At 48.0% G+C, this 27342-nt stretch overlaps 1 protein-coding gene across 2 annotated transcripts; it reads left to right on the top strand.

Annotated features, from left to right (window-relative positions):
• The first annotated feature begins 992 nt into the window (after window positions 1–992).
• On the top strand, window positions 993–24534 carry UBTD1 (ubiquitin domain containing 1). Of its 2 annotated transcripts, none has more exons than XM_081007581.1 (3): window positions 993–1390; window positions 21367–21594; window positions 23396–24534. In XM_081007581.1, the coding sequence occupies exons 1-3, from the start codon at window positions 1321–1323 to the stop codon at window positions 23779–23781; spliced, it is 684 nt and encodes a 227-aa protein (XP_080863707.1). In that variant the 5' UTR covers window positions 993–1320; the 3' UTR covers window positions 23782–24534. The 2 variants fall into 2 exon arrangements, with proteins under 2 accessions (XP_080863707.1, XP_080863708.1); XM_081007582.1 differs by lacking the exon at window positions 993–1390 and adding an exon at window positions 5705–5853.
• Window positions 24535–27342: the final 2808 nt, after the last annotated feature.

The following is a 27342-nucleotide window of genomic DNA, read 5'->3' as shown; positions in this document are numbered from 1 at the left end:
CTAAATTGTTCAACTAATACTGTACTAAATTATCGTTAATATGTACATCGATATAACACGCTGCTTTACAGAGTAATAAAAGTAAAGGCGCACCCTTGACCAAAGTATTTCCCCAGCCCCATCATAGTAAATTGAGGGCTGAGGGTTGAAAAGCTTCATGAAAAAGGCAGGTCTTTTTAAAAACAAAAACAAAAAACCGAGGGATTGGGAGGAAGGAAGGTGGCTCCCTTTCATGTTTTGAAAGGGAGTCCTATGCACCCAGGGCAAAGTCGAGGCCATTCCACTGCCCATAGGGTAGACTGCCATGTCAGTATTGCTAAATCCAACTCCCATTCAGTACAACAATAACATTGCCTGCTACAGATTATTGCTGGGCAAGCCGGCTCCTCTGCAAGGTAACAGGACTTTGGAATGCCAACCCCAGCAGGGTCGTCCAACTGCTCTGGCATTTGTTGGCATATAAAAAGCCAGCCTTTGCAAATTATTATTATTATTAATTTCATTTCTATACCGCTTTATATTTTAAAGAAAAATCTCAAAGTGGTTTACAGACTATTAAAGCATCAATAAAACAATCTGAAGAAAGTCAAAGATAGAGTATACAGTCAAAGCAACGTAATTAACAGAAAACTAAAATATTATCTTAAAAGATTTCAAAATAAAACATTACAAATCTGGCTGCCCTAAATTGGGCCTGGAGGTCGCGCCTCGTGAGAGTTTAGGAGACGACTGAGGAGCAAGTGAGCGGGGGGGGGGGCGACGGCTAGCAGCCGCCCGCTACGAGCCCAGGCCGGCTCCCGCTGCTCCCGCTGTCGGGGGCGCTGGCCCTGCTCGCTTTCTCCCGCCCCCGCCCCCTGCAGAGTGGTAGCCCGGGTCACGGACGATCCTCTTCCTGGGGCTGGCAGAGAGAGGGCGGAGTGGAGGCCGGGCTCCTGCCGCCGAGTCACGTGCTCACCTGGAGAAGGAGGAGGAGCGCGAAGTGTCTCCCAGGGCCGGGGGATCCTCCCCGGCTCAGATCCCCAGCTCTTCGCGGAGTAGCGGCTGCAGCGGCGGCGGCGACGGCGGAGGCAGGCATTGGAGCCGCTGGGCCGGCCTGGGCTGGATCCAACCTGAGAGGGCAGCAGACCTTAATCGGCGCCTCCCGTTCCGCAAGACTCCAAAGCCCCGTCTGGAGAGAGGCGGAGGCGGCAGCCGCGCCGCACAAAGTTTGCGTGCTCGTCCGGAGGGCGGATTGGGGATCCGGCTCCATGCGGAGCGGCAGAGCCCGGAGCCGGGCTCAGGCGGGTAGATCCATCGCAATCGCAGCCTGGGGTTGTCGCCATGGGCAGCTGCGTGGGGAGGCAACACCGAGAGCGGCCGACCACCCCGGGGCACCCGCGCAAGAGAGCAGGTGAGCGCCGCCGGTCAGGCACCCTCTCCGTGCCGTGGCAGCCGGAACGGGCAAGGGAATCTGGGCCGCTGGAAACACAACCGGGGTTGGGCCCTTGCAGACACTCCCCTGGGGGCTCTTTGCTGGAGAATTAACTTGTCTCAGATCCCCCACTCCCAACTCCCACCATAATCGGGCACCGAGACCACTGCCAAGACTGGGAATAGGGTGCCACTCTGTGATTGTCTTGAGTGGGCATCGGATCTTTCAGGATTGGGCCCAGATGAGGGCATAGCGGAGCGGACGGTAGTCTATGTGCTTCCCCTCCTGTTAGCGACGGGAAGATTCGGTTTGGGAGGATTTTTAAATGGCCTGGATCTACTGGGCGGTCTGTGCTTCCTCGGGGAAGCGTGTGGGATGTGTGTTAGTAAATGTATTGGTGGAGTAAGGCTCCCTGGAGCAATTTGGGTTTCTACTGATCCCTTAACTCCGTGTTTAGGAAGAGTGTGTGGGATGTCCCAGAAACTCGCCTACCGGATTTATGTAAGAGCCAGTCCGGCCCGTCTCACCAGATGGGTTGGAAGTGCAAACTACTGTTTCCCCACTGGCTCAGAAGTACAAGTTTGGGCTTGGGGCTGCTCTGAGGTCAGTGGGCTGCCACCTCAGGTTTCAAATCAGAGTAATTTTATTTATTATTGCAGATTTACTAAAAGCACTTTTATGCAGCTTTATGTGTTGTTGCGGAAACAAGTAGTGCACAAATCGTAATAAGATGCATTGTAAGCCATACAAAAATAAAAGAGCAATATAAAATCCAAATGATACAGTGTGCATAGATGTGTGGCTAGGTCCTAGCAAGAACATTTCCTTTGCCCTTGCTGCTTGATTGGAAACTTGTCCTGCAAACCATCATCAGGTACTCTGGTCCATGTGTGGGCTCCAGGACAGATACCTTCACAGCTTGTGCTAAGGCCACATTTGCTGCTAGAGAGATTGCAGTCTTCTCTGATCCTAGGTGTGGAAATTCATGTCCATTTCCAGGTTCAAGGGCCCTCCCTGCTAAGTCTCCTGCAAAATGATAAGAATTGAGCTAGCTTAGGCTTTGCTGCCAGAGTCTGTGCATGTGACCCAGTGTGGTGTGTGCCCATGTGCGCAAGACCTGCCCTGACTTTTCTTAGTCCAGGTCAGTCAAGAGCACAATTGGTTCCCACCCCAGACGGCTCAGATCAGCCTCACTCTGCTGGAGCTGCATTAGTTGGATCAATAGCAGAAACTGCTTTAACTCAACAAGCTCATCAGCTGTATTTGGCATCTGCGGTGGTGCACACACACATTGATGCAGGGTTTCTGGAGACAGAACAGTCGACTTCTCAGCAAGAGAGAGGCCTTTGTGGACATGAGAGCATCTAAGGTACAGTCTCTGTGTACGGCTGCTTCAGGTTGATTATGGTTTTTCATAAACTTGCAGATTATTGGTGGTGCTAGAGCCCTGATTAAAACCATGCCCTTGCACTGCCAAAGTGATAGGTGACACCTCCTCACATGCTTCCTATAAATGGGTATTTTGGGAGGTGTTGTTTAGGGGCTCCCAGGCAGCCACTCTGCAGTTGCTACTCTGATTTCACAAAGAATTGTGTCCTGAGGTGTCCCTCCACGATGCCGTGAGACTGGATTTAACTTTGCTGAGCCCTGCACATACATCAAGACCGAACCCCACCAGCAGCACACACTGTCTGCTCTGATCTATAGTCCATGGTGGTCTGAACAGGGTATGCATCTCTGCATGTTCCCGCTGGAGAACTTTACCCACTCTAATAGAGATTGGGCTAATAGGACTCCTTGGCAGAAACCCTGAAATGCTTTGGCACCATAGTGGCTATTTCACTGTGTGGCACGAAGGTTTATACTTGACACCCTGCTTTATATGATACTTGAAGTGCTCACTTCATGCCTCGGGTATAGGAAGCTGTTGTCTATGAAAGCACAATAAACTAGTCTTGAAAGTGCCATGGCACTTTAAATATATATATATATATATATATATATATATATATATATTGGTGCTACTGACCTAAATGCTTCCAACTACACTTCTGGAATTTATTTTTTGGAAGACCTGAGCATGTACTTTAAAACCAAAAGTAAACACTTGGCACAGTTTGTAAGTCTTTCTTGGCAAATCGCTCTGGGCAGGAATGCCTAGCTTTTGCTTGTGGGGAGCACTGGCTGGAATTTCTATTGCTGTTGGGCTGGGTTGTGAGAAACAGGAAACACTAGCTTCCTTGTAGAGCTCATGTTTGGCATGTAGAAGGTCCCAGGATCAATCCCTGCTATCTCCACAAAGAGCTGGGAAAGCCCTCTGCATGAAATCATGGAGAACATCTGACAGTAAGTGTAGATAATAGTGAACTTGATGGAGCAGTGCCTTGACTTAATACTTAGTTCCATGCTGGGAAAAGGATTTAAGATTTTGTTAGTCTAATATCTTATACAGCAGGGAGCTGGCACCAAGAAGCAGGATCTTCTGGGAAAGGATACACTACTCAAAAAGAATAAAGTTTACCCTAATGCATTTAGTCCTTTTGTTTAACTGTTTTTGCAAGCATGTCAGACTCCTGCTTTTGTTGGGCTGCAGTCCTACCCACTCTTACCAGGGAGTAATCCATATTGAGCACACATTGGGACTTGCTTTGAAGTGAAAATGCATAAAATTGTGTTCGTTAGGGAGCAGGCTATCTCCCTGCCGCAGAAATCTTGAGCGGCTCTGAGGCTTTGTGGTGGTGTTTACCTTAAGTGCTTATGAAAAGTTGGGCTGGCACTCGTGGTGATGTATTGCTGGCATTTTGCAAACGCAGGCAGTGTGAGCTGAGCTGAGTCTTCAAGAAACAGCAAAAACATGTCCCTGATCTACTCATCCAAGAGTGTGAACTGGAAACTGTGCAGTCAAGTGCAATGCAAGCGTTTTGGCTGATGGGATCTGCTGAGTTCTGGACTAAGCAAGTGTGGACTTTAAAAATATTTGGGGGTGTGAGTTGCACCAGAAGCTTAGAGACCAACAAAGGGAAGCTCTTACAGACAGACTCTTCTTTCACTAGGGAAAAATAAAAGGAAAAAGCCCTGATTGGGTTAAGGGCATTGCAGATCCCATGGAACTATGAAAATAATTTGGAGCACTGATACCATTGCTGAACTCCAGCACAAGAATGACTTTTTGCCTCCAATTATGACATAGTGTCAACTTAAAGGCTATTATCTTGGCTTCCGGTCCTAAATTATGGGTCCGTTACTATAAGTCACTGCACTTCATCCCAACAATGGGCTGGGTGGAATGATACTTAAGTTACCCTATCCCAACTCTCTGAGGCTCAGGCTGTTTTGGACACTATGTTCTTGCAGCTTCAGGGTTGTTTCTTGTGTCTGCATGCATGGGTAAACATAATATATAAATTGCTAACACATGGACCTGCTTTACTGATAGGCCTATGAAATCCCATGATGGTTTGGGAATTCTGGTTGTCACAGGTCTTTTGATGAGTCAGACCCATATGTTACCAATTTACACATTCAGTTTGCCCATGCATGCACATGACGTCACTGAAATGATTCCTACATATGCCACGCAAGTGTAGCGTGTGAACCTATCCTGGAAGAAACTCATCAGCTGGTTTGGGTGTTGTGCAATGTGCAGTTGCCTGGCATGCTTCTTTCTCTGAATACACCCTATCATAATCAGAAACTGGCCCCACCAAGGGACTGCAGGACTGACTCATGGCTTTGCTCTGCTCATGCAGCCACGGATTGCAACTGCCTGCGTGTTGCTCCCTGCAATAATTACTGTTTTGTAGGAGGCAGAGAAAGGGAAACAGGAAATGGGGAGGGCTGGATAAGTGGGCTGAGAGCAACACTTGTAAGTTACACCTTCCCAAAGAGGAGGCTGACTGCAGCTGATCCATAAAGAACAAGCAGGGGGGTTGGATATCATATGAAGAGGGAGAGAGTTCAGAGAATCATAGGGCTGGAGGAGAGGTGGGCTTATAGGCCACCAGGTGTAATCCCTGCTTGAAGAGACCACCACCACCACCACCTTCCTTGATAAGAATTCTTCCTTCTGTCAACACAAGCGTATTGCTGTTGAGTCTCTTTCTTTTTGCTGGTCCCTGCTTGCCCTGCCTCTGTCGATGTTATTGACTGATTTGCTTTGATGCTGTAGGCAGGCAGGGAGTTGACCTGTGCAATCCAGGAGGTCATACCTACCTTGGCAGCTGTTGGCTTACCTACTCTGATGTCACAATGAGGCTTGCCTGGCTTGATTGTTTGCCGAGGCCTTGGAATCTGTTGGGTTCTGTGGACTGCAAGCGTCCTACGTGAGACCAAACTGCTCTTCTGTGGCGGGATGGTCTTTCACGTGATACCATGTGGGTGCTGAGTGAGATCTGTTGAGCCATCCTGGGGCTTTTGAGAAAGAGGGACTTGTGGTTTCTAAGGTAAGGGAAAGCTAGAATGTTAAATACAGTGGTACGTCAGGTTACATACGCTTCAGGTTACATACGCTTCAGGTTACAGACTCCACTAACCCGGAAATAGTGCTTCAGGTTAAGAACTTTGCTTCAGGATGAGAACAGAAATCGTGCTCCAGCGGCACGGCAGCAGCAGGAGGCCCCATTAGCTAAAGTGGTGCTTCAGGTTAAGAACAGTTTCAGGTTAAGAACGGACCTCTGGAACATATTAAGTACTTAACCTGAGGTACCACTGTACATGTGATTGACTCGCGTGCAACCGCATATACGTGTGGTGCCGGGAAATAATTAAATCGTTCAATTCAAACTTGGAAATGGTGGGAGAGCTGGAGAGTCCTCGTGGCTCAGGAGGATACCCTCCCTGGAGCCTGAAAAGGACGACAGTGAAGGCGGAGGAAGCCCCAAAGAGACTGGAGGTGCAGTGGCGCTTTGTTTACACTGCTCAACCTCCCCACCTAACAGCTGATGTGTGGAGTAGCGCAGCAGCAGCAGCTTTCCCGCATGTCCTCCAGCCTCCTGCCGGTCCCAGAGCTTCAATTCTAGTTGTGGATATTTCTGGTATGAATTGAAGAAAGAGTGGCAGAGAGGTTGTTTAGAGGGTGCTCCCCACTTTATGCGATTTCACTTATGCACATGAGGGCCCAGAACGTAACCCACACATAAATGAGGGGGATGCCTGTACTGAACTATGCTATGGTGGTACAGTATTTTAGAATAAATGGCACTGTAACGACCCTACCAGCCCTGCTGGGGTAAGACTAGTAGACTGGAAATTTTTCCGAACTGGCTGAAATTATGATAGTGGTACCAACATAGTGTGAGCTGACCATTGTGTTCTGATAGGGCCCAGCCCCTGGGTAAGCAGGTATTCTAGATTACTGTCTGCCTTCTGCCCTTTTTCATTTGTGTCATTAAATTCCCTGTTTTGGATTGAGCTTTGGTTTGGATTTATTGCCTGGTTCAGTTGAAGGATGGGTGCAGGCCCATGATCCTGGTTATCTTTGTGTCCCACAGGTCAGATTTTAACCCCCTGGTTATTTAGTGGAAGTCCCACCTGTCTGTCTCTGTTACTACAAGAACATCTTGCAAGGTTGGAAACTATGCGTCTCCCACCCTCTTTCTTCTTTGCATGGTTCAGGTTTTCAGTAAGCTAGTCCTGTTACCTTGCATGCAACAGTTCCTCTGACAGGTTTTAATCTGTGCCCAGCACCCAGCTCCCAGGCCTGATTGTTTGCTTAGCTCAGAAGGTGTTGCCCAGATGCCTCCCTGCAGAGCAGCTTAGGCAGGAATTCACACCTGGGAGCCTAAGTTTACACTTACTGCTGCTTGAGGGTGTGGCATCGCCAGTGGCCTTCAGAACCGGCAGGGAACAGATGTGCACAGGCTGTCAATTTAAAGGGGCAGATTCAGGGTATCTTATTGCAATGCCCCCTGCCTTGAGATTCATTCCTGTCCTGCTGCATCCTCAGTGTTGGTGAAAGACAAGATTGCCTGCAGCTGAGCCCATTCTGTGTTGACCAGATCAAAATAGGACAGGATTTCTGCACCTTTAATAGTTGTGTAGAGGAGGAAATTTTGATGGCTACAGCTTGTCACATTGCAGAGCTGAGAGAAACTGCACCCGGTAGAATTCTCCTGTCTGCTCAACTGTTTTGGGGCCATATCCTGAGCTCCGTTTGGTTAGCCTAGCTGACTCACAAAGCTGGGGTCCTTATTTGCTGACAGGCTGGCGCGCCACTGCCTGTTCATTGTATTCGTAACCCCCCCCCTCTTCTGCACCATGTGGCGCTTCCCTAGAGTGCACAAGGAAGAGCAATGCCAACATGACTTCAGTTAATGTGGCTTTTTCAGCAGACTTCTTTATTTCTTCTACTGTTTGGGCCCTGGAATCAATTTTGAAGGCTGGTGCTGGGAGACCACTCTAGCTTTGTCCAGTCGAAACCAGAATACAGTTCTCAGGGAAAGAAATGCCCTTTGCGACATAACCCAGCATGGCTCATAAGAACATAAGAAGAGCCTGCTAGATCAGGCCAACAGTCCATCCAGCGCCCTGTTCTCACAGTGGTCAAACAGATCACTGTGGGAAACACACTAGCAAGACCTGAGCACACCAGCACCCTCCCCACCTGCAGTCCCCAACAACTGGTATTCAGAGACTTACTGCTTCTGGCAAAGGAGGTGCTACATAGTTACTGTGGCTAAAAAAGGTAAAGGTAAAGGGACCCCTGACAATTAAGTCCAGTCGTGAACGACTCTCGGGTTGTGGGGCTCATCTCACTTTACTGGCCAAGGGAGCTGGCGTTTGTCAGCAGACAGCTTCCGGGTCATGTGGGCAGCATGACTAAGCTGCTTCTGGGGAAACAAGAGCAGCGCATGGAAGCGCCGTTTACCTTCCAGTTGGAGCTGTACCTATTTATCTACTTGCACTTTGACGTGCTTTCAAACTGCTAGGTTGCCAGGAGCAGGGACCGAACAACGGGAGCTTACCTCGTCGCGGGGATTCGAACCGCCGACCTTCCGATCGGCAAGCCCAGGGCTTAGTGGTTTACACCACAGCGCCACCCGCGTCCCTAGTTACTGTAGATAGTAGTCATCATCAATTTACCGTCTCCTCCATGAATTTGTCTAATCCTCTTTTAAAACCATCCAAGTTGGTGACCATCACTGCCTCCTGCGAAAATGAGTTCTTTCTGTCCTGAATCTTTCAATATTAATTGTATGCCAATGAGTTCTAGTGTTGTGAGAGAGGGCGAAAAATCTTTTCTCCATCCACCTTCTCCACACTGTGCATAATTCCATGTCACCTCCCACTTACCTTTCTCTAAACAAAAAGTTCTGGATGGCCTCATTAAAGAAAGAAAAATCTTGGATGATCCCGCAGCCAGCTCTGACATTTTCCAGCACCATGTAACATAATTCAGTGGGCAGGACTGTCCTTGGCTAATGCATCATTCATTTACCAATCCTGGTGGTGGTTCCCTTCAGAAAATGCTGATCCCTTCTGTTTTCTTGCAGAATGCCTCTTTTGTGCACAGGCAATTTGTCATCCAAGGGCTCATGCGGGGCAGAAGGGAAGAAAGAGAGTGGGCACAGCTGTGTCTGAAGGGCATGTCCAGGCAAGAAACGACGGAGCTGTGTTAACACAGTGCATGGGAGCATCTTGCTTCCAGCAACACAAAAAACAAAATGCTTATGCCCTATGTGTATCCCTTTCTGTGACCACAGATGCTACGTTTATGCTGTGTTGTCCCCAAATGACTTCTGGATGTGCAGTATTCCAGCCTCCTCTGTTCCTGTCAGGGTGCTTATTAATGTGTGTTGCTAAGGAGCAGTGCCTGCCCACCGGCAGAATCCCAATGCTGGGCAGTTGAGGAGTTGCGATTTACTGCATTCACACAAAACAGACAACACTTGACTTGTAGGGAGAGATGTTCGGGATCCTGAGGCTTAGTCGTCATCTTCTGTTCCTGGTTCTCTGCCTTGTCCTGGCAGGAACTCTTTCATACCCAACTCATTTCCATATTAGCCACATGTGGTTTTATGAGGCTCCTAAATCATCCCTCCCTCTCCGCGTTTCTCTGTGAAACCTCTTCACCGGGGCTTAACAGACTGTTACTGATTGCTGGCTGCACACCAGTCTTCAAGTCCATTGGGCTTTCTCCCTGCCTTCTGCTTTTGGTGCAGGAATTGCTCTCTTGTTTCCTTGTGTGAGGGCACACATGAAGCATTTTGAAAACAGTAGCGTGCTATATGGAAACCATTGCTGTTATGAATATTTTCAGCTCAGGAATATCGCTGGCTTAAGAATGGCAGGAGGATTAATGTTCAATGTGTGTTATCACATGCAGTCTCTACCTTCATAAGGACCTAATAAGAGCCCTGCTAAGTCAGACCTAAGGCATCTTTAGCCCAGCTTCCTGTTTCCCACACTGGCCAACCAGATGCTTATGGGAAGGAATCCCACAAGAACTTGAGAACAATACAGTGGTACCTCGGGTTAAGTACTTAATTCATTCCGGAGGTCTGTTCTTAACCTGAAACTGTTATTAACCTGAAGCACCACTTTAGCTAATGAGGCCTCCTGCTGCCGCCGGGCCACCGGAGCACGATTTCTGTTCTCATCCTGAAGCAAAGTTCTTAACCTGAGGTACTATTTTTGGGTTAGCGGAGTCTGTAACCTGAAGCGTATGTAACCCGAGGTACCACTGTAGTCCTTTCCCACTGTTGTTTCCCTGCAACTGGTGTTCAGAGGAACCAGAAGCACTATATCCTGGTGTAGCAAGCAGCCATCACGACTGGTAAACTGTGAGAAGCCATGAATTTATTAACACCCCTTTTAAAGATTTTCAGCTAGTAACCATCACCACAAGCACCAGGAAACGAGAGTTTCTTAGGTTCTGCCAGTGGCATCCACAAGGGATCCTAACATTGGCTTTGAGGGTTTTGGCAATGATATATGGTACACCCTGAAGCAGTAGAGAGCATGTTGCATGATAATGGCCCACTGGGTTGAGCATAAATCCTGAGCTCAGCCTTGCCTGTCCTCTCCTTACTCCCTGTCCTGCCCACATCTTTGTGGCCTTGGTGTTAAACAGCTGGTTCCTATTCTGTGCTGCCACCTTCCTGATTCAGATATTTCAGTTGGATCCAGCATGTATACATTCCCTTTAATAGTTTGCTCTGTTTTGCTTCTGGGTACTTGGTTTCCAAAGGAATTAAGAACCACATATTCCTACATTGAAGCAGATGCCACGCGACTCAGGAGAGGCAATGGCAGAAAGACCACCATAAGTTGTCTTATGTTTTTTCAGACTGGCTACATGGTTCCTTCTTTTTTCAGCTTGCCTGATTTAGAGTGAGATTTGTATCCCACATTGCCAATGCTCAGTTTCAGAGGGGTAGTCAGGTCAGTCTATATTGTAGCAAAAGCAGCAAATAGTCCTTTTTGTGGCTGTTGCCTACATATTTGGTAAGAGTCTGCCTCAGTTGTGTGCATTTTATGGTTACAATAGCAGGTACATGACTATTTAAATATTTTCTGACCCGAGATCCTTAGTCCAGCAGACCACAAACATTCATTTCTTCCCAGGGACACTTGTTTCTTGATTCACCTGCACAGAGGAAGAAAGACTTTTAAAACAGCCTGGGTGGGTGGGTGGGTGGGTGGGTGTGGTGTGGGTGTCCATGTCCCCAGCATGAACTTAGTGTAGCTTATCTCTTTCCTGTGTGCCATTTCACACAGGGATTCCATAAATCTAATATAATGGTTGTCTTGATATACGATCAAATGTTTTAATTCTTCTTTGTGAGGCTAGCGTAGGAGAGTCACTTTATCAAGTCATGAGCTGTTCCTTCCTGTCTCAAAAAGGTAGCTGAAATCATTTTTTAAATGCCATAGTAAAACCAGTCTAGCAACTTGAAACCTGGCTTCCCCTCACCCACAGAGGAACACCTTGCTTCTGTAGTCAGCTACTGAACCTGCCTTCTGATTCCTTTGTCTAATGATTAAGAGTCCATTGCTTCCTAAGACAGTCCTAAAGACTGTCATGTACTGTATACGTTTTACATTTGGCTCCCTCCTTCACACAGCCTTTGGGATCACACCCTCCCATAATCTGAGTAACGTTAGACATGCCATCATTTGTTTTGCACTAACAGGATGAACCATTTTAATATCATACCCCCAAGTAACCCAGAAATCAACATGTTTTCTTTGTAGCGTATAATTATCTCCGTAATTTTGGTCTTGTTTGCTGCAGAAATGACTGGGCCAGGTGCAAACATAAGTCCGGGGTGCTCTAGGTATAAAGCAGGACTGTCAGGCTTGAGGGTGCTGAGTTTAAAACATGGCAGATTAGAGATCTTGCCTGATTCCCTTCTGGCATGTTGCAAACACAGTGCATGTGCTGCCTGTACAGGTGAGCTCCTGACGGTAGAGCTAGAGATTGTGTTTCTGGGGAATAAAGAAGAAAGTATATTGAAGTGGAGATGGGGGGGCGTTTAAGGTTAGGCTTGGCAGAGCAGGAGGGGAGCTCAGCCCATTGTTCTCTGAAGAGGGAGACAGCTGGGGAGTGGGAGGCAGCCCATCCCCACTTAAGCTGGGGAGAGGGAAGTTTGGGGGGGGGTGCAGACTCAGGTCAACATGTGATAATGTGTCACTTATCTGAAAACACCCGATCAGGAGTTGGTGCGAAGGCCGTGTGTGTGTGTGTGTGTGTGTGTGTGTGTGTGTGTGTGCAGTCAGTGCCCTTCTGCCTTGGTGAAGGAGCCCCAGTTCCTTTGAGACTTGATAGTGATAGACAAGCAGGCTCCGCTGTGGGGAATCGAAGAATCGAAGCTTGTTACAGGGCACAGACAGAGAGAATCTGACCCACTGCTGGCAATTTCAGTTATCAGCTTGGCAAACTTGATCCTTCCACACTGCACGAGTGCTGGCTGGGCCTAGCAGCATCCCTAGTCTTAAAAAATGTGGTTAGTTTTGCAGTACAACAGGTTCTGCAGAGTGACGATTCCTTAGCATGTTTTTTATACCTGTTGTCTGTTGATCTCCTCGGATGCCTCCCAGCTCTTATGATTATGATTATGAGATAATAATAGTTGCCTCCACAGGGCTGATTGCAAGTGGAAGTTAGGTAATGTGGGGGGGGGGTAGGCAGATCTTGTTGTCTTTTCACCTGGGTTTGAAAAGGACCTAAATATTTCATTAAAGAAAACCAATAAATGGCTGCTGGCACAGATGGGACGAGGCTTTTTCCTGAGAGTCTCTAGGTTCCCAAGAAGTTGAGGGTAGTGCCTATGCACTTGCACTTCTGCTGGAAATGGTGATGAAATATTTGGCTGGCCGGATCCGTAACCTGATACAATAAGGCTTTGGATATACTCCTCTCTGTAGTGTTGCTGCAACAGCCATGACTCAGTGGTAGAGCACTTCTTTTGCATGTTAGAAAATCCCATTCCCTGGCATCTCCACACAGGGCCGGGTTTGTTCTCTGTCTGAAACCCTGGACAGCCAGCAGACAATGCTTAGCTTGATGGTCCAGTAGTGTGACACTGAATAAGGCAGCCGTTTCCTGTGTCCTTGTGCCTTCTAGGAGGAGACACCCCAGGCAGGATATTTTCTCCCCAGACTCATCAAATCTGGTACTTGGGGAAAGGAGGAAGGAGATTTCACACCACCTTCCACACACAACTGCAGTGTCAGGAATGAGTGGTCCGCATTGAGTTATTGTGGGATTTTGGGGGAGCAAAAATCTACACAACACAAAAGGAACATCTTGCAGCAGGGTAAGGTGTCTAGAACCTGTGGCTGAACTGGCTGGACTTTGGTGGCAGTGTCATTAAATAGCAGCAGCTTTGGGCTTGCTACCTGAGGTTGGTAGTGGTTGCTGCTCACTACTTCCCTCTCTGCTTTCTCATCATGGATTGAGAGGCTGAAAACAGTTGTTTGAGATGGATTCCTGTGCACCTTCTGCCTGGTTCTTGAGCTGAGCACCGACTTCATGAAAGACAAAGCAGGGGTCCTGGGTTTGGAAGTAAACTGGATGTCTCCTAGCTCCTTCTCTGAACCAGAGAAGGGCAGACCCAACCTTTCTTAATCTTGAAGCTCCTTCCGATAGGGACCACAAAGCTGCCTATCACTTTAAGAGCTGAGAGAAAGCAAGAGAGCCTGTGCCAGGCAGTGACAGTGCTTCCTGGGCAGAGGGACCATAGCTGCACACTCTCACTGCCTTCTGTCTTTTAAAGTAGCAGGCGGAATGGCCAGAGTTGCTCTGATCAGTGCCTGATTGGCAGGTAGACCTAGAAGCTGTCTCAGGGTTGTCCAATGGGGACCAAGCCTGCTCTGAAAGCAGCCTTTGTACCTCTTCAGTCAAAGACCATTTCCTCTGTGTGCTGAGTTGCCTGGAGCCAAAGGAATGGTGTCTCTTGTCTATGGAGGTGGCTGCTGCCTGCCTCTTCCTCTGCCTACTACTGAGCTAATTGTTCCCAAGCTACTGGTAATCTCCTTGAGAAGCTTAACTTAGCTGGGGGCTGGGAGAAGCCAGGAGACTCTACCTATGGCCTGGTAATGCCAGCGGCTTGCTGTGGAAAGCAGGTGGCCAAAATAAGTTCTGATTTTGCGGCGCAAGTAGAAGTTATTTCCCTTTGCTCCTGTATTGCAAGGTGCATAAAGGAAACTGTTTGCCCTTGGGGTTCAATAAGCTCCAGCAGGGGGCCTTGCTAGCTCCCCCATCCTTCATTGCAGACGTTGTCTGCTAAAGATGCCACATAACTCATTTTAAACAGGCCTGACCTGTTTTTACTTGCCATCTGCCCAGGTTTTTGTTTTAATTCAGCTTTAATGCCAGGCACCAGGCCATTTAAAAAGCAATTTGCGTATTAAAATGGCGCAACTACAATAGTTCATATGCAAATAAGCCACAGCTCCTTTTGACTGTGTAAATGTGGGAACCCTATTGCCAGGCCGGCCTCAGGTGCCCCTCCTCCTCCTCCTCCTCTGCAGGTAAAGGACCTCTAACCAAAGTATCCTGGTCCCTTAGTCATGATGGCAACTCCCCCTTCCTATCCGGGGCAGCCATAAAAGGTTGCTACCACCTGTAAGGTATTGGTGGCGCCATCCTCAATGATGCAATGACCATGTTTGGGGACAAGGGAAGGGCCACCCAAGTTTGGGACTTGACTTGTCTCTTGCTTTTTCCAGCTTTGTTCTCTCTTTCTGAGAACATGTCTTGCCCCTGGCTTTTCTCTTCATCTACCCACCCTAATTAGACTTAAACCTGCAGCACAAGCTTCTTATACAGCTGACTTGAAGCTAAATCCCCTTGCAGAGCCAGCCTGGGCAGGGTCAGCTCAGGAAGCTGGCCTTCTGCTTCCTCCACAGAGAGCGCTGAGCAATGCACCTCTGTGAAATGCATGAGGGGCGAGTGGTGTGGGGAGGCCTCCCCTCTGCGCGCCCCTTGAATCTGGAGGACATTTTCCTGGGGAATGAAAGGGCCACAACAGCATTGGGGGCAGGGTAAGAATTATTGTCTGGAAAACGATGTTTACTCTGTGTGCCTATGATTTCATCTTGCTTGCACTCATGGAATCCGTCACAGAATTTGGCACCCATAAATTCTCCGTTTTCCTGTTAAAACCACACATCTGTTGCTGTTACGGCTGTGAACAAAAGCTGGGACACGTGGGCAGTGTTGGGCGAATTCCTCGACGCCAGAGGACCCTGTGCAAGACTTCCAGCTTCAGGGGCGGGTGTGGGGAACAGGGACAGGAAGGTGTTTGGGTCTTCCCTTGGGTGTGTTGTTCCTATCTCCCTTGCGTCTGACCATTCCCCAGATCAACTCATTTGAACGTTTCAATCTTGGAAGCAGAAGACAGTATGTGCACACACAAAAAGCAAAATACGTGCATATTTTGCATGATTTCCATAATTTATTCAGGTCACCGAATTTGAACCTCCTTGGTGCAGAAATATACACAGCCCTCATTGTTCGTCTTTCCTCCCAAGTACCAAGGAGAGGTTGTTGCGAGATAAGAGTCAAACAATATTGCATTGATTTTTCCAAAACAATTAGTCTCTATGATCTCTTCTGCTGCAGATAGTGACCCCACAACCCATGAGCAGCTGCTCCATAAAACCTACTTCCTGGTAACCTAGTGGTTACAGATTCTGTGCTGTGGTGCTTTTGTGGTGGGTGGGAGAAGTCAGCTGGGAATGAGATGGCAGCAGAGAGTCAGTATTTGACTTTGTCCCAATGGGATCCATGCAGGACTTGCTCCCTTTGGAAACTGCTAACGTGGCACTTTTACCCAGGATGGGAGGGGGTAGCTTTTACTTTCCCAGCTATTTAGTGGTCTTATGAATATTGCATGAGAATTACAGGCTCCTAAGAAGGGGAATGGCTCTATATTTCGCTCCCTGTTCCTTGGGAGCCAGGCTAGTGGCTAGCTGTCCGTTCTGGGATTCAAGGGCAGCCATTTCCCCCAGCAGTGTGTGTGACTTTCTGACCTGTTCCAAGGTTGTCATTGGCTAGCAAACTCTCCGTACAGGTTTTATTTCTGCAAATGGTACTGAAGCACTGCTCTTTCTCACTGCTCCCATTAAACTGCAGCTACTTACCCCAATCAATCTCTTCCTGGCCATCTCTAGTACCCCTAGAGATTGTGGCTGGTTAATTACATCCTGGCGGCAGATATTCCAGTCACCGCATCTCGTGGGGTTGGGCTGGATCAGAGTGCTTGCTTCCCGCACATCTCCCCCTCTCCCCCCACTTTCTCCAGACTGAACATGGCAAGGAGGCTGAAATCTACAGTGAAAAGGACACCAAAGTCTACAGCAAGCAGCAGCATTCTGAGGGGCTGCTTGGGAAGCAGAGGAAGCCTTGCAGTGAAATCAAACCTTTGGTCCATCTGGCTCAGAATTACAGAGGCTGATTAGCAGCGACTCTCCAGGATTTGAGAGCCAAACTGCACATGGCACTGAATGTGTCGCTTGGAATCGTGTCAGGGGTGTTGCTGTTGTTTATTTAATATTGGTGCAGGGCCCTAGTTTTCATCAGGACCACAGTGCAAGGGGTGAGGAGGTTGAACCCAGTTCACACACCCCCACACCCCACTGTTGTTAGCCTAGTAACAACCAATGGTTGGGAGGGGGGGGTTCGTTGGGAATGTGGGGAGGGAAGGAGCCTTCTTGCACTTTACAGTCCTGATAAAATCAGGCCTCCTTGTGCCTGCTTTAAAAAAAAAAAAAACAACCACCACAAAGTGTTTCCAAGCGATACATTTGGCATCACATGCAGTTTGGCCCTTTGACAAGGAATGTTTTCCAGCCCTTCCTGCAGATGCCAGGGGCTGAACCTGGGACCTCCTGCAGGAAAAGCATGGGCTCTGCAACTTGAGCTGCAGCTCATCTGAGGTCCTGTGCCAAAGAAAACCTCAGGAGACCTTGCTCAGGGCTGCCCTCTGGTTGTATCTAAGATCCTATTCCTGCTGCTCCTTGGGACCCATTATGGACATGACGTCTGACTGTTCACCCATGAGTGTAAGATTCCTAAAGACATGGCAAGGCAGGCCTGCTCAGTTGGATCTTGTATTGTGCTCAGCCTTTGACCCCCTGGTCTTATTTGTCATCCATAAACTTTGGTCTCCAGCTGTTTGGGACTACAACTCCCATCATCCCTCGCTACCAGGACCAGTGGTCAGGGATGATGGGAGTTGTAGTCCAAAACAGCTTGCGCCCCAAGTTTGGGAAACTCTGATACTCACTCTTGCAGGCATGAGGAACATAGGATACTGTCTTGCACTCAGTCAGACAAATGGTCTATACAGCTTAGTATTGTCTTGTTTTTGTTTGTTTGTACCCTGCCCACCTGACTGGGCTGCCCCAGCCACTCTGGGTGGCTTCCAAAATATGTATAAAAACAAGGTAAGACATTAAACCTTAAACAGCTTCGCTATACAAGGCTGCCTTCAGATGTCTTCTAAAGGTTATATAGTTACTGCTCCTGGATTAACATCTTCCCAATTAAAGCTTTTATAACCCACTTTTTCCTCCAAGGAGCTTAAGGTTCTCCCCCTCCTCAGTTAATCTCCACAACAGCCCTGTGAGGTAGGTTAAGCAGAGAGGCAGTGACTGGCTCAAAGTTACCCAGTGAGCTTCCTGGCCAAGTGGGGATCTGGACCCAGATCTCCCAAGTCTTAGTCTGACACTCTAGCCCAGCCTTTCTCAACCTTGGGTCCCCGGATGTTCTTGTACCACAACTCCTATCATCCCTGAGCACTGGCCATGCTGGCTAGGAATGATGGGAGTTGTAGTCCAACAACATCCAGTGAACTAAGTTTGAGAAAGGCTGCTCTAACCACTACACCACACTGACTTAAAAATAAAAATCAGCATTTTAAAATTCTGCATTTTTTAAACTATTCCCCTCTCCTTTTCTCACCCTCCTGTCCTGCCCCACTCCATTCTCTCATGTGCCCATTTATTTGAATGGTTAAATCAGACAGCTTTAGAATGGGATTGTACTTGTGAGCCACTGTGGCAACTGTAGCCAAAAAGGTGGGTGCAAATATCATCATCATCATCATTATCCACACTCTGAGGCACACTTGAGTTGGGGACTTTGTCTGAATGCACTGCCATGTGAGAGATTGTCATGTGACTTGGCATTTTCAAAGGTTCTCTCTATATTCCCCTCATACTCTGGAGCAGAGAACATGACTCACAATTCCATCTCTCCCCCCACTAATTACACTCTTAATGTTAGTGCTCCTTGGCCCCATCATTATACTCAGTGGCGGGTGACATTCACTGGGTTGTTTTGCAGAGCGCCAGTTATATCTTGAGTCTCCAATGTAGTATTCTTATTTGTGGTTTCTGTGTAGACCCACCCTTGGGCTATGTGCCTCTGCTCATGAGAGCTGTGGAAGTCTGTAGAGCAGGGGATTCCCAAACAGGGGGCCATGGTCCACAAGCTTCATTCAGGGAGCTCACGGTGTGTCTGTGGATTTGGGCTGGAGACAGGAGCTGGCCCACCCATCCCATAAAACATTGGCATTGGTTTTTAATTGTATGTTCTTGCTTTTTTATTGCAGTGGTTCCCAATTAGCTAAGTACTGCAGGCCCCCTGTATTTCAAAAGCCAAGCCACGGACCCCCTACTTTTAAAAATGTTGATATCTCTATGGTAGTTTTTGTTATGTGCATGGTGCCATGGATCCCATGGGCGGGTTATGAACCACCAACTGGGAATCACTGTTTTATTGCATTATCTTTTGAATTCTGTGGAATTCTAATTGAAACACTGTCGACTCGCAACTCACGTGCATTTAACTTGTGCGATCCCAGCTTTAACTGGTTGACTCCCAAAAGGCAGGGGGGCGGCAGAGTGGGGGGGGGGACCTTTGGCAACCCCACCTCCCATTGCACACACCTTGGGAGAGCCTTTCAGAGGTGCAGGGAGAGTCTGTAGCTGCCTTGGAAGAGAGGTGCAGGGAGAATGCTGCGCTGTACTTTTTATGGTTTTAAAATGTTGTTTTGACTATACACAATTTTGGCTTTATGCACTATCCCCCAGAATGTAACCCCTGCATAAATTGAGAGTCAACTGTACAATAAAATGCTACGTATAAGAGATTAACCTTCAACATTGCACTGTTATCCTCCATCAGTGCAACCATTTCTGGATAATCTTCCCTGTCTTCCTCCTTTCTCCGATTCTCCAGAGCAGATTTAGGGGAGGTGCAGGGGGCCTGTGGAAGGAGGAAGGAATACCCCATCCTGCTCGTGGGATCGTTTGCGTTGGCTTCCGCTAGCACACCAGGTTAATTGAATTTGGGCTAGAGGGTTGCATTCAACTAAGTCTTACTCAAAGTTGAGCCACTGAAACGAATGAACCTAAGTTAGTCATGTCCATTAACTTCAGTGTGTCTGCTGTGAGTAGGACTAGTATTGAATACAACCCAAAAGAAGAAATAAAAACCATACAGCATCTAGCACAGCACATTTGCTGCAACGGGCGAAAATAATAATTTAAGTGCTGTGCCGTGACCCTCAGCAATTTCGAAGTGGTCCCTGGGGGTTGGAGTTTGGGGACATAAGATGAGCCTTCCGGATCAGACCAATGGCTCTTGTAGTCTAGCATCCTGTTTTCACAGTGGCCAAACAGATGCCTGTGGGAAGCCTGCAAGATGGACTGTTCCAGAAAATGAGCTGAGGAAGGGATGTGCCTGCCTCTTGGAACATGCTCCAAGGGGTGTAGCAAACACCTTCCTGTGTAGCCCAGAACATTCCTGACAATTTCACATCTAGCCCAGTAATTAGGCTCGTAATGTTGGTATTGCTTGCCACATCATTATCCCCAATAGTAGGTTGCAATCCCCGTATTATTTTGCAGAGCAACAGTTATGACCTTCCTGAGCTTGGATATGTTTGTTAATATCTCACACGGCATTAGCTTTTTGTGCCAAATCATCTCAAAAGGTGGCTCATGCTTGTTATTCTGTACACACACACACACCAAGACTATCCACACAGTGCTGCTTCGGCAGGTTCTCTCTTCTTTATAGATGTACATTCTTGCAATCTTTCCTGTGTTATGCTCCGTATGTATCCTATTAAATTTCTTTTTTTTTTATAAGATATTTATTAAAGTTTAAACATTACAAAGAAAAGAAAAGAGGAACAAAAGAAAAATACAAGCAATAAACAATTACAAAACCTCAAAAACAAAAATAAACACAGTAATACAAAACATCAACAATACAAAAAAGGGAAAAAAACAAAAAACAAAAGCATTTAAAAAACCCAAAAAAGAACAAACAAAAATAAAAAGAACCCCATATTTTCATATCCTTATCTTTCATTTGCTTATTTCCTCGACTTCCTCACACCTCCTTTTTTGTATTCTAGTTCAATTAATTATTCCAGCAAGTCCTTTCCCTCTTTCTCAAATTTAGTTCCATAATTTATCTTAACACAATTTAGCCTTAAATTTACACCTTTACCCAATGTCAATCTATTCATACTTAATTCTTTATAATATTTCTACTAAAGTCATATAGCTTCTTTCCAGCATCCTTCTAACAGTATCCTATTAAATTTCATCAGTTTGTGTTCTCGGCACAGATCTGCCGTGTATCGAGAGCAAAAAGAAAGTTTGTCCTCTCCTCCATGGGGCTTTTAGCCCCCTCCAGTTCTATACTCAATTAAAAGAAAACGTTTCATAGCCTTCTCTGTTTAATGCTGAGTTATTATTTCCCGAGACAGCTTTCCACTCAAATTGTGAGGCTCCCTGCTTTGTATTAACTGTTCCTCAACTTGGTTGCGTGCACAGTTTTTGGATGACACATTTAGAAAATATTTGGAAGGCCAAAACAAAGCTAAGATGGAGAATGCAAGATTTTGTGCAGAGATAAAAACAGAGGAAATGTGTCTGTTCGGAGTGGGAGATTGAGGATAGACATGGGAAGTATTGAAATGTCCCCCTTTTAAAACACTGTTAATAAAAACGAGTTTCCTTTAGAAGGGAGGTATAGGGGTGTTTGTCGGCAGATATGCACCTGCTGGCTTTGTTTTGGGGTGCCTCATGGATCCTGCATCTGGTAAAGGAGCAGAACTTGAATAAGACACTCAAGAATCCATGCCACAATTAGGAAGAGAACCCCAATGAACTGAACTTTTCTCAGAGGAGCCCCTGCCTTGCTGTAGCTCATCCTTTGCCAGCCTTGCAACTCACCAGACTCCAGCTCCCTGGCTTATTCTCTGGCTAATTCCCCGTGCTATAAATACTGCCTGGGGTGACAAACTCCCTAAGGCTCCGGTCAGGGCGGTGGCCGTGCAGGAAAAGCTCTGCCAGTGGCTACGTGACTCGTGCTAGGCTGTGAAAAGGGCGGGGCAATGGCTGGCAGAGGAAAGGGTCTGGCTAGGGTGAATCACTTGCTTTGGGACCCCCCCCCCCCCATTTGAAGCCTCCCTCTCCCTCTGCAGGTCGCAATGAACCTTTGAAGAAAGACCGTCCCAAGTGGAAGAGCGACTACCCCATGACCGATGGGCAGCTGCGGAGCAAACGGGACGAGTTCTGGGACACGGCACCGGCCTTCGAGGGCCGCAAGGAGATCTGGGATGCGCTCAAGGCTGCTGCCTATGCAGTGGAGGCGAATGACCACGGGCTAGCGCAGGCCATTATTGACGGTGCTGGAGTGACCTTGCCCCACGGTATGTGATGCGGGGTGGGAAGGGGGCAAGAGAAGAAATGACACAGGGCTAGTTCTTTCTGCCTTATCTCTTGCCAGAGGTAGAAATCATGCCCTGTGCTGTGAGTGTAAAATGGGAAGTTCTATCCAGGCAAAAATCATAAAGATGGAATAGGCAATCGGTGCTCCTCTCCAGGTTTGTTGGACTGCAATCCTATAATCCTTGCATGGCTGTTGGCCATGTTGGCTGGGCTGATAGGAGCTGGGAGCTGCAGGGCCAGAGATTCTCCCATCCCTGTCTTTAGGGCCTGAAATCCCTGTTTGAACCCCTTGCCTGCCTGCCACAGTACAAGCACACATGTGCACATGCAAGCCCAAGATAGCAGCAAATGTGTGTTTCTCACCATGCATATTATGCAGGTTAGACACACACGGAAGTAATAATTGGCCATGCCTCCCTGCTACTTGTCTCCACTGTGAGAAATGTGTTTACTGCCACAAAATATATGAAGTGTCCTCAGAGCTGGTACTTCCAGGATTCTTGAGCTCCTTTTATCCCTTCTGTACGCATTTGTTCCTGGAATAAGGACAACATTCTCCCAAGACCTGAACAAACTGAGACAGCTTTGCACTGTACCTGCCACTTCACCTTCAGGAGGAAAGAGGAAAAGTGCCAACTTCATCCTTGTTACCCTGTGTTAGTCTCCGTATGGATGAAGCATTTATTTATTTGTTTATTTATTAACATTGTATCCTACTCTTCCTCCCAAAGGGGCAAACATCAAAATGTTAAAACAATACAATCTTAAAAACAGGAAAAAAAACATGTACAACTTTTTGAAACAATTTAAAACTGTCTAAACACATTTAAAAGCAGTCACATACCCTCACAGCTACTATTTTCAATGTTTTCATGTCCAGTACCCATCAAATGCCTGTATAGTGGCACCTGCCCTGTGAAACACCCTCCTACCAGATGTCAAAGAGAAAAACAACTACCAGACTTTTAGAAGACATCTGAAGGCAGCCCTGTTTAGGGAAGCTTTTAATGTTTAACAGACTATTGTATTTTAATATTTTGTTGGAAGCTGCCCAGAGTGGCTGGGGTATAAATAATAAATTATTATTATTATTATTATTATTATTATTAATTAAACAGGGAAGTTGTAAATTTCTCCTGAAAGCCAATAATGAGGGAGACAGATTCACTTAATCCTGGAGGGGCGTTCTACAAATGGGGAGCCACGAACAAGAAGGCCCTGCCATGGGTCAAAATACCAACTGGGCAGCAGCCAGAGTTAGTATGACTTACAGGGCCTCACCTGCCAATCATAGGGCCTGGGGTGCTTAATGTTGCGGGAGATGCGCCTTTAAATACTTGGTTCCCAAGCCATTTAGGGCTTTGTACACCAGCACTCATATCTTGAATTGGGCTCAGTAACTTGCTGGCAGCTCACTGGCAGCTGGGGTGTGATAGGTGGCTGGGCAAGGTTGTTTGGTTAGAGAGTTGGACTAGGACCTGGGAGACCAGGGTTCAAATCCCCGCTTGACCATGAACTCACTGAGTGAGCTTGGGCCAGTCACTTCTCTCAGCCTAGCCTACCTCACAGGGTTGCTGTGCAGATTGAATGAGGAGGTGGAGAACCATGTACACCACCTTGAGCTCATTGGAGAGGAAAAAAAGGAAATATAAATAAATTAAATAAGGAGAGAAAATGGAAAGCTTACATTTAGTTTGGTTTAGAACCGAGGGGAAGAGACTGGGTTCCGTTCCCCCCTGTAAGCCTCTCACGCCCCCTGCTGGCGCTTTCTTTCTCCTGCAGGCTCCCTCACCGAGTGCTATGACGAACTGGGTAACCGCTACCAGCTTCCAGTCTACTGCCTGGCCCCCCCTGTCAACCTGATCATGGAGCGGAGCGAGGAGGAGGGCGTGGAGCCCCCCGAGCCAACGCCCAACACCCGGCGCGAATTCCCCCTCAAAGTCCGCCTCTCCACGGGCAAGGACCTGCGCCTGAGCGCCAGCATGACAGACACTATCGGGCAGCTGAAGAAGCAGCTGTACGCCCAGGAAGGACTGGAGCCCGCCTGGCAGCGCTGGTTTTTCTCGGGCAAGCTCCTGACGGACAGGAGCCGCCTGCAGGAGACCAAGATCCAGAAGGACTTTGTCATCCAAGTCATCATCAACCAGCCGCCTGCACCGAGGAACTGAGCTGGAGGGGGGTGGTGCGGCGCCCGGCCTTCAACCCAGGGACTGAGATTGCAGGAGGCTGCTCTTGCGCCTGGAGGGGGGCCAGCAGGTGGCGCCCTCGGAACCAGAGCCAGAAGGTTCCCCAGTGGCCCCTGAGAAATTGCACAAACGCACTCGCTGCAAGAGGCAGCAGACTGAGTTGACAGCGCAGATGGGCAACATTGAAAGTGGTTTATCCCCGTGGTTTGTCTCTCGGGGCCCTTTGGGGCCAATTTTTTTAAACTTCCCAGAACCACAAGGATCGGACCTCCCCCCTCTTCCCAAATTATCCAGGCTCTGGGCTCGGCTGGCACCGAAACACATGCCTCCCCCCCCCCTTGCTCAGCTCCAGTCCGGGCTGAGCTGCCTGCGCTTGAGCCTATATGACGGATTGTGGACGCTGTCTCCTGGGCACAGCTCTTGTCGTTTGGGCACTGAGAAGCTGGAGACCAAAGCGTCCCTGACACGAGGGACCAGGCTGGGCCCAGGGCTGCACTACGTGGGTCAGAAGACCCTGCCGGTTCTGGCTCCCCATTTCCAGGCCACTGAATGAGACCTTGAGTAATGCTGCGGTTGGCCCTCTTTGCACAATTTCATGGGATGAGCCCAGCGAGGCAGCTGCTGCTCATCCTGGTTTTATGGGCAGCCCCTCAACCAGATAAGGTGCGATACGGGGGAAGATGGTTTGTATGTATAGGTATCAGTGTAATTTATCAATAAAGCCTTTTCCAACTAGCCTGGAGCCTGATTTCAGCTGGGAACTTGCTTTGGGTGCCTTCGCTTTCTGCAAGCGTCAAACGACTTAAAGAACCGGCCTTCTGAACTTGGTAAGCTGGATTTGCTTTTGAAGGAAGAGGTTGTCAGGCTGACCTTTGCAATGCAATGCCTGAGCATCTCCAGAAGGGCAATGGGCAATTTGCATGAGGCAAACCAGGTAGGAAAGGCTGTCGCTCAGTGGTAGAGCAATTGCCTTCATGCGGAAGGTCGCAGGATTAACCCTAAGTGGGGCTGGGAGGGATTACTCCCTGAAGCCGTGGAGAGCCTGTCAGTGTAGACAAGGCTAAGTGAAGTAGACCAATGGTCTGTCTCAGTATAAGGCACCTTCCTGTCTCCCTAGGAACCGGAAACTCAAGTGAAATCCAAATTTTAATGTGGAACTAGAAGTTGCCTGGAGTAATGTGGCTGTTAACCAGAAGGTTGGTGGTTCAAGCCCGCCCAGGGATAGCTGTGGACAGGATTCCTGCATTGCAGGGAGGGGGATGGACTAGATGGCCCTCAGGGTCCCTTCCAACTTACAGTTATGTGATTCTGTGAACTACATAGTGGCCACTATAACAAAAATGGGGGGCTGATGCAACATGTGGTGAACCCTCTGCAGATGAGAGGAATGGCTGCCTATTTCCTCCTGTACTTCTCCGTTCCAGGCCTTTTTCTTTCCTTCTTACCTTCAGCTGGTCTTGTTTCCCTTTTCACAGCCTGGCTGGAAAGGGGAGAAAAACACACTGCCTGCACAGAGGCATTTGCACAGAAAAGGGCCAGGGAGCGAAGTTTGTGCACCACTTGTGCCCTTAGCAAGGGGAGGGAAATGTGGGTTGGGAGCCCCCAGGCTCCCCTTGTAAGATCTAGCTTGACCTTCTGATCCAAGCTCTCTGGCCACATCTAGTCAAGAGGTTTTTGAGACAACACACCAGACGAATACGTTGAAAAATGGTACCACTAACACGTCTTAAGCTTATCTTATTGCTACAGTGGTCTTTCTGTTTTTAAAAAGGATGCACGCTCTCTGTGTGCAAGTGCTAATTGGCCACCTGCAAAGCACAAAGGAGAGAGGGGAGGGCAAGGGAAATGAAAAAAGCAGAACCCGTGTGGAAGATCCACTTGGACAATCTGCTTGATGGAAGTTCAAGCATGGACAGAAGTGCTCAGCAGTTCACATGACATGTGTACAGCACTGCCTCTGAACATTTACACATGTGGTCTTCTGCATTACTATTTAATACTATTATTACTATAATCTGTAGATCTCAGGACAATTTACATCATCAAAATCTTCATTATTATTATTTGTATACTGCCCTATACCTGCAGGTCTCAGGGCGGTTCACAACATAAATATAAAGAATACAGAATGCATAATAAAAATAGGAACAACAATGAATCCCAAATCCCCACTGTTATTCAAAGGCAAAGGTAGTGATGGCCACCAACGTGAATGACTTTGGAAGAGGATTAGACAAATTCGTAGAGGATGAGACCATTATAGCCACTAGCCCTGGCGGCTTTGTTCTCCCTTCACTGCCAGAGAAAGCATGCCTCAATACCAGTACTTACCAGTTTCTCCAAAGCAGCATACAAGATTTTGTGTGAACCAGCATCCACATCTAGTTATTAAGCGACTATCAGTTCCCATCAGATTCATACATTGGTTTTGTTCTGTGGCACTCGTACAGCTGCCATTCTTTAAAAACAACATGTGACTAAAATAATACGCATACTTGCTCTCCTTATAGGTTGGTTTGGGGTCAGGACTGTCTAGTGCAGGGGTCTGCAACCTTTAAGACAAAAAGAGCCACTTGGACCCGTTTCCGAAGGAAAAAAACCTGGGAGCCGCAAAACCATTGCGACATTTAAAGCATGCGCGCCGCTGCCCTCCGATCTGACAGCGGGCGGGAAGGTGACATCGGGACGGTGCGTGACTAACGCACGCACCACCCCCATGCGACGTCACAGCCAGTAGAGCGCCCGCCACAGTGGAGAGTGTTGGGGCACACAATGCGCCTCCTCCCCTCGCTAGTATCCACCCCGGAGCTGCGGCAAAGGTGTAAAAGAGCCACATGCGGCTCCGGAGCCGCAGGTTGCAGACCCCTGGTCTAGTGAAACAGGGCTGGTGAAAAAAAGAGCACCCACGGATTTGTAAGATGGGCCAGGATATATTTGGACAGGTCCTCCTCCCCGCTGCTTGACTGCTGTGGCTCATCCTGGCCTCTTATCACCTCGGAAGCTGCCTTGCAGGCTTGGAAGGCGTCCCACGTCATTAATTCTCAGACTGGTTATTGGGAAATGGGATGTTATCTCCATCCTGTTGTGCAGAAGAGCACCCTGGAGCTCAGGAATGACTTAAGTAGCACTGCTGTCACGGTACAATTGGGGGCTATGAGACTGAGAGAGATAGACTGATGTGTCTGTTGCCATAAATAACTTCCAGCTCATCCCTTCCTGGTGTCCTCTCACCTGCCCCCACCCTCCCCAGTTCACCCGATGTTATTCATCCTGTTCCACCACACTTTCTGTTCCAGGCTTTGTGCCTATGTTAGCTGCTTGGCAGGTTGGTAAGTTGTTTCCTGGCAGAGACCAGTGGCTTGGGCTAGTGCCCTCGCGAGCAGGCCCCTCTGGAGATTTTGGCACCCACAGCAGAGGGCAAAAATGCCCTTCGGGTATCATGTGTCTCATCACAGAGGCAGGAGTTCTATGCTGGGGGAGCAGCAGCCACTAAGGCTAGTGATGGAAGCCTTTTAGAAGAAGGTTGGTTGGTTGACTTAGTTG

This window comes from Podarcis pityusensis (genome assembly GCF_964106645.2).
Source record: "Podarcis pityusensis genome assembly, chromosome: 5".
In the NCBI taxonomy this organism is placed as follows: domain Eukaryota; kingdom Metazoa; phylum Chordata; class Lepidosauria; order Squamata; family Lacertidae; genus Podarcis; species Podarcis pityusensis.
This window is presented reverse-complemented; position numbering and strand designations above follow the sequence as displayed.

Coding starts and splice junctions, on each gene's coding strand:
- UBTD1 (XM_081007581.1), top strand. CDS start 1,321: ATGGGCAGCTGCGTGGGGAGGCAACACCGAGAGCGGCCGACCACCCCG. Junction 1,391..21,366: donor GCACCCGCGCAAGAGAGCAG/GTGAGCGCCGCC, acceptor CTCCCTCTGCAG/GTCGCAATGAACCTTTGAAG. Junction 21,595..23,395: donor TGGAGTGACCTTGCCCCACG/GTATGTGATGCG, acceptor TTTCTCCTGCAG/GCTCCCTCACCGAGTGCTAT.